Genomic DNA, 7521 nt, shown 5'->3' with positions numbered 1-7521 from the left:
TAAACAACTTCAAAAAAAACAATATTCTCACTCTTCATTCTAAAACTACATTCTTCCCTTAAAGATACCCTTTAAAACACACCAAATCCTTTCCCCAAACTACACTCTACTCTAAATCTTCACTCTCAACTTTAATCCAAAAAAACCACAATGAGACTCTAATTTAAAACAAACGAAATCTAAAAAAATAACCTAAAAAACAATTCTTTAAAAAAACCAAATCTACAAAAACAAAATCTGACCAAAATCTCTCCACTAAATCTAACTACTCTTCACTAACAAAACCTAGTCTATAAAAAACAAATCTACGACCCACTAAAAAAAGAAAAAGACCTAACTAAACCAGAACAGACCTAACAGACCTAACTAAACCCCTCTAAAAAAGAAAAGACCTGAATCTAACTAGACCAGAAAAAAACATAACTAAAACCCGAACAGACCTAACTAAACCCCGTCTACTGAAACCCCGTCGCACGCTCCGACATCCTGCAAACCACAGAATGCACGCCGTAAGCATACGTAAACAAATCAACAATTTCAACTACCACAAGCTAACTCAAACAACAAAACACATCATTCCTACCAAATAACATGCCTACAATACCGTTTTCTCAAACGACGGTCTTCTAAAACATTCACACTCAAAAATCTTCCCCACCATTCCAACTCACAAAACAATCTACTTGAACATTCAAATATATCCTCCCCCCAAGCAGCATACTATTCTTTTCACCGCCTACCCATTTACAGAAAGAAAATTGTTTTAACCTACCAGCAAAAGAATCCTCACATTCCGGAAAGATTTCCGGCCGTGACAGACATGTCACAACGGCATCAAAAACACACCGCACCAAATACACGTTCTCTTCCCTCAAAGATTCCAAGCAAAAGCACAGTCCCAGCGTCCACATCCTGCGCGCCGGTGTCACAAGATTAACCCATTCAACTCGAGGGGTGTCAGGCAGCCCCACTTTCTTTAGTTAGTGCCTAACGTCAACTTCAACTATTCAACTTTACATCGCGGCGGAGAGAAAAAGGAGATGGAACAAAGCCACCTGTCAATTGTTTCTTGTTCACAAAAACATTAATCACAAAATTTACTCCAGAGGCTTGTATCAAAAAAACAATCGTTTTACCTATGCAAATTTTAGAATCGGCTATTCCGCGAGACCAATTCAATAGAAATGAAACTCAGTCTCGGAAACCTTAATGGATCCCCGATAGTATAGAGGTACCACGAGTTCACACGGATGCACAAAAGTGCATGTGTACCGTAACTGTCGTTCCCAAGCTCACACGTATGCACTGTTGGATTTTTTTTTTTGATGACCTGCTCTTTACAGAAAACTGTTTTTTGTTGTTGTTTTGTTCCCAAATGTTTGCTTTTCTGTTATGTAACCCTTGAAACATTCACACAAAAAGGCCAATGAACGATGTCGCAGCCTTTTGATATGGTGATGTTCCAACTAGTCAAATTGTGTGTGTCTTTGTCACCGTATTGCTGTGTTTTGAATTTTTGAGCAAAGGGTTGAACAGAATCAAAACAAAGTATTCAATGCTCTTTGTTTTTGTCTGCAGGTAAACTTAACCACGAATCGATACAATACGACAGAGTGACAAAGTGTTGTTTTTGTCTGCAGGTAAACTTAACCACGAATCGATACAATACGACAGAGTGACAAAGTGTTGTTTTTGTCTGCAGGTAAACTTAACCACGAATCGATACAATACGACAGAGTGACAAAGTGTTGTTTTTGTCTGCAGGTAAACTTAACCACGAATCGATACAATACGACAGAGTGACAAAGTGTTGAAACATACAGAAAGTAAAAGAGGAAGGAGATAAGGATAAGGATATGGGGACAGAGAGGAGGGAAGATAGAAAGGCACCAGTGTGTGCTTTTTCATACCTTCATGTTATTGTCATGGTTAAGTGTTGAGTGGGGAATTGGTCGTCCATGATCCCCCTGGGTTCTCGACACAAATGACAGCAATAAACAAATAAACAAAGCTTTGTGTCAGCTGCTGTGCAGGTTCTCTTCGTCCTGTTGTTCATGTCTTTCTTTTTGTGTGCATTCCTCTTGCTAAACCCTGTGTGCGAGGTTGTGTGCGGAATGAGGTAGGGGTTATCATAACTCCAGAAAGTTGTTACGAACTTTTATTACAGACGGACGCAATAGCGAAGTGGTTAAGTCGTCGGCCTTCCATGTAGATGGCACTGGGTTTGAATCCCGATTTCGCTTGCGCATGGTGGAATAAGGGCGGAATTTGTTTTTACGATCTCCCAGGTCAACTTACTAATCATGTCAATCAGTCAGTCCATTAAAGAATACATTCCACGATGCACTATAACATGTATCAATTTTAAGCACAGAATTGTTAGAAATGCACAGTACGCGACGAATTCACGTGCAAAAGTTGAACACAGCATGTCACATTGAGACACGAATTAAACAAAATGGCCAAGTCTTGAGTGTGTGCAATTTAAACAACAGTCCCAGGGCTGGACTAGGCTAAGAGGAGGGGGGGTTGCCAGTGGTGGTCTAGGGGGGTCAGGGGGCTTCGCCCCCTGAAGCTGATGGGTAGGTCATATTCTGAGATAGGAAAATGGTCGCTCCTTTCATGAAACGGCATAAAATGAACAATAATAAAAAATGTTTTAAATAAGTGAGGTACATGTTTAACGTTTAGGCTAGGGGGTGGGGTTGCGCAACCCCCATAACCCCCCCCCCCCCCCCCGGTAGTCCGGCCCTGAGTCCTTTCTATGAACAACAGTCCTGCTTACTATCTCATATTTGTCAAAGCTTTTTACACACACGGGATAACACCATTCTTTTGTTTGGACACATATCAAAAATCAACATCGTTAGGGTTAGGGTTATGGTTAGGGTTAATTAACTGCACGCTTCCTAAGAAGAGTTGTATTTGTTTTAATTTTAAATTCTTAGAAAGCCTCGACAAATCTGAGGTGGAAAGCCAAATAGCTTTGCAACAGAAGAACTGTGACTTTAAGCAAGTGTGTCGGCGGTTTTGTATTAACCAGAGACACTTCAAAGAGTTATCAGGTAAACTGTTGGACTAAAGAAACGGCACGGAACGAGAGATGGTTGCCTTGTCAATCTCCGCCTTCAACGTGTCATGAGAACAGACGGTACGGTTTGGAATCAGAGTTGGACAACTGCTTTCTAGACCTCATAAAAGATAAATAAACTTGCTTTATTTGAATGTAGGCTTATGAACAATTCTAACCACAGTTTCCGTGCTGAGGTGGGCGGGACCTGGACTTTTTTCGGCAAAGATTTAAATATGAACATATTTTCTTTTTATAATTTTATTCGCCAAATTTGATTTGACTGCGTTTTCTCAGTCTATGATCATAACATTTGTGCCCTTATTAATGAAGGCAAACATGCATTTAAATATTGTTTTCAGAAAGGGCGATAACTCTGAAAGGAACAAGGCAAACGTTGGTTCGTTTTTAGACAGTGTTAATTGGACTTGTTTTGGAATTATTTCAAACACACACACACACACACACACACACAGTCACACACACACACGCACGCACGCGCACACACACACACACCTCACACACTCACAAACACACCCACACTTACAACACACTCACACATGCACACACACACACACAAACACATACTCACACTCTCACACGCACATACACACACACACACACACACACACATATATATATATATATATATACACAAACACACATACACACACGCACACACACAGAAACGCACACAGTCACACACACACACACACACACACACACACACACACACACACACACTGCTAACCGATACTTCTCACACACAAACACAAACACATACAAATCACACGGGTAAGCCTACCCAACTGTTGGGCGCTGAGACAAACAAACAACCAACAAAAACAAAATATATCGGTCAAGAAACGCCCGATACGAGCCATTAGCAACGGCATGTGCGCGGGAGCGCTTCATAGAATGTGTGTGTGTGTGGTTGTTTTCGTCCATACATTCGTAACGAACTATGCTGCCCTCTCCATGAAAATGTACATCTATCTGAACTTACTTATTGCATGTCTCAGCGTCGATGTTCTCGTCCCACGCGCTTCATTCATAGTCTCACCTTGTTTTTTTTTTCTTTATTTTTTTCTTTTCTTTTTCTATCTGATTATTTTTTTTCTCTGTAAATCCTCCTGTTTTGATTAAGTTCCCCATACCCCCCTCCTACATTTTGTTCCTCTGGTTAATAATTGTGTTGTCCACCATCATGAAAACCTGTGTAACTTAGCATTGTTATGGTCACGTCAAATAAGCATCTGCTTGAGTTCGTGTCCTAGCTGCATTTTTGTCAATTGTTTCATGTCATGTATTTTGAATACAATTGTGTTTAAACCAATAGAATGCAACTGAGGTCTTTGTCTAGCAATTGGCTAGCAATTTCTCTCACAGATATGTCATAACCATGACATATTAAGTCACGTCACACCCTTATTTTTCTATCAAGTTGATTGAAATTGGCCAAGCAATCTTCGACGAAGGCCGGACTTTGGTATTGCATTTCAGCTTGGTAGCTTAAAAATTAATTGATGACTTTGGTCATTAAAAATCAGAAAATTGTAATTAACTTTTTTGTGTTTAAAACGATCCAAATTTACGTTTATCTTATTCTTCATCATTTTCTGATTCCAAAAACATATAAATATGTTATATTTGGATATAGAACAAGCTCTGAAAATTAAGAATATAAAAATTATGATCAAAATTAAATTTCCGAAATCGATTTAAAAACACTTTTATCTTATTCCTTGTCGGTTCCTGATTCCAAAAACATATAGATATGATATGTTTGGATTAAAAACACGCTCAGAAAGTTAAAACGAAGAGATGTACAGAAAAGCGTGCTATGCAGCACAGCGAAACCACTACCGCGCTAAACAGGCTCGTCAGTTTCACTGCGTTTTGCACGAGCGGCGGACTACGGTGATTGTGTAAAAATGCAGTGCGTTCAGTTTCATTTTGTGAATTCAACAGCTTGACTTAATGTAGTAATCTCGCCTTACGCGACTTGTTTATAATTATATAGATAGATAGATAAGGTCGCCGTTTTCTTGCTCACGCAGGTTCGTCGTGTCCATTGTTTGATCCATCACAAAGCGCTATTACCAGCGCGGCTTTGACCACCGCTGTAACAACGCCCGTACCGACAACCACAAGCATGGATGTAACTACAGCGGACACAATGCCAGAAGCTGCAACCACAAGCATGGATGTAACTACAGCGGTAACAACGCCCGTACCGACAACCACAAACATGGATGTAACCACAGCGAAAACAACGCCCGTAGCGACAACCACAAGCATGGGTTTTACTACAGCGGTAACGACGCCCGTAGCGACAACTACAAGCATGGATGTAACTACAGCGGTAACAACGCCCGTAGCGACAACTACAAGCATGGATGTAACTACAGCGGTAACAACGCCCGAAGCTGCAACCACAAGCATGGATGTAACTACAGCGGTAACAACGCCCGTACCGACAACCACAAACATGGATGTAACCACAGCGAAAACAACGCCCGTAGCGACAACCACAAGCATGGGTTTTACTACAGCGGTAACAACGCCCGTAGCGACAACTACAAGCATGGATGTAACTACAGCAGTAACAACGCCCGCAGCGACAACTACAAGCATGGATGTAACTACAGCGGTAACAACGCCCGTAGCGACAACTACAAGCATGGATGTAACTACAGCGGTAACAACGTCCGAAGCGACAACCACAAGCATGGATGTAACCACAGCGGTAACGACACCCGAAGCGACAACTACAAGCATGGATGTAACTACAGCGGTAACAACGTCCGAAGCGACAACCACAAGCATGGATGTAACTACAGCTGTAACAATGCCTGCTGTCACGACTGTTATCACTACTGAACCCACAACAGTATCTGCTGAGTCGTCAAGCACCCCTGCGAACATGCAGACTACAGAATCTTCCTCTGAGGCTGCTGCTGTTTCAACCGCAACACTTCCATCCTCACAACCACAACCACAACCAGTATATTTATGTCCCCTTGATGACGCACGCGCATTATACTTGTCTCGTCTAAATATCGGACCCTATTGCTACCCTGAAAACACAATAGCTGTTAATATATGCGGTTTTTTCGGGAACGATTCCACTAAATGTGATTTTCCGAACGTGAATATTTTTCAACAAATATCAACTTTGTAATATTTCAGACTTTAAAGTGGGACAATGATATCTTTCATTCCTTGTGAACCATCATGTAAATAAAAGAAAATATCTAGACGTTTACATAGAATAAGTGTTTCCGTCCACTTGGACACATACCAAACATTTAAACAACACTTGGCTACTTCGCTTGTATAACGGACACAAGTATGAACACTTGCCTTTTGGGACTCGCCTCTGAACACTTGCCTTTTGGGACTCGCCTCTGAACACTTGCCTTTTGGGACTCGCCTCTGAACACTTGCCTTTTGGGACTCGCCTCTGAACACTTGCCTTTTGGGACTCGCCTCTGAACACTTGCCTTTTGGGACTCGCCTCTGAACACTTGCCTTTTGGGACTCGCCTCTGAACACTTGCCTTTTGGGACTCGCCTCTGAACACTTGCCTTTTGGGACTCGCCTCTGAACACTTGCCTTTTGGGACTCGCCTCTGAACACTTGCCTTTTGGGACTCGCCTCTGAACACTTGTGTGGAGAAAAGCGGCTACAGGAATAATTTGTCTTTTCTCCATATGCAATTTTCTTCTTTAAAGTTTATAAAGTGAAGAAGAAGAGAAGGCATAGAGAGCAGACTATATTATCTAAGTTAGTATTGAAACTATGTGGAGTTAAGATTCACACTCTAAAATCATATTTTTTTTCTTTCCCTTAGTAAATTGTTTGGAAATAAGTATGATCCAGTCCTTTCTCATTGTTCTCTCGCGGTAGAATTTAATTGGCTTTGACACGATGGCGTCTAACTGACTGGATTCAAGCCATGGAGGTCGGAGAGGCCAGTCTGTGAACCTTTTTCCCCCCTCTCCCATGTAACTTTTCTGTATTGACTTTTTAACCCCTAGGTCACTTCTCGTGTCGCTAACCCCCTACGCCTTTGTTTGTGCGCGAGGGCAGTCAGCGAAGGCATTATCTTTTCTTCACGCCGCTCTCGCCTCCCTCCTCCCCAACCCCCTTTTCCTTTTTGACCTGATTCTTTACTTCTATGTTGCTGTGCTTTTGTTAATAATACTTGTTACACACAGACGAACACACACACACACACACACGTACACACACACACACACATGTAACACACACACGCACACACACTCCCTCTCTCTCTCTCTCTCTCTGTCTCTCTCTCTTTTCTGTTGCTTTTCTATCAATCTTTCTTTTACCCATGTATTCAATATAAACATGTATTCTGTATTCATTTGTTTAGTAGAATGTAAATGTTATGCTTATCATCTACATACGAGAAGCCTGTTGAA

General features: G+C 41.4%; 1 protein-coding gene across 1 annotated transcript; it reads left to right on the top strand.

Moving 5' to 3' along the window:
• Positions 1-3234: 3234 nt before the first annotated feature.
• On the top strand, positions 3235-5953 carry LOC138980341 (putative uncharacterized protein DDB_G0267716). The gene is made up of 2 exons (XM_070353551.1): positions 3235-3267; positions 5165-5953. Exons 1-2 carry the CDS (start codon positions 3235-3237, stop codon positions 5951-5953), a joined length of 822 nt encoding a protein of 273 aa, XP_070209652.1.
• Positions 5954-7521: the final 1568 nt, after the last annotated feature.

This window comes from Littorina saxatilis, linkage group LG1, assembly GCF_037325665.1.
Source record: "Littorina saxatilis isolate snail1 linkage group LG1, US_GU_Lsax_2.0, whole genome shotgun sequence".
Classification (NCBI taxonomy): domain Eukaryota; kingdom Metazoa; phylum Mollusca; class Gastropoda; order Littorinimorpha; family Littorinidae; genus Littorina; species Littorina saxatilis.
The sequence above is the reverse complement of the archived record's forward strand: the minus strand, read 5'-3'. Positions and strand labels throughout refer to the sequence as shown.

What these genes read in the sequence shown, in the direction of transcription:
- LOC138980341 (XM_070353551.1), top strand. Translation starts at nt 3,235, where the DNA reads ATGAACAATTCTAACCACAGTTTCCGTGCTGAG. An exon ending in ACCACAGTTTCCGTGCTGAG is followed by an intron (nt 3,268 to 5,164) that starts GTGGGCGGGACC and finishes TCCATCACAAAG; the next exon opens with CGCTATTACCAGCGCGGCTT.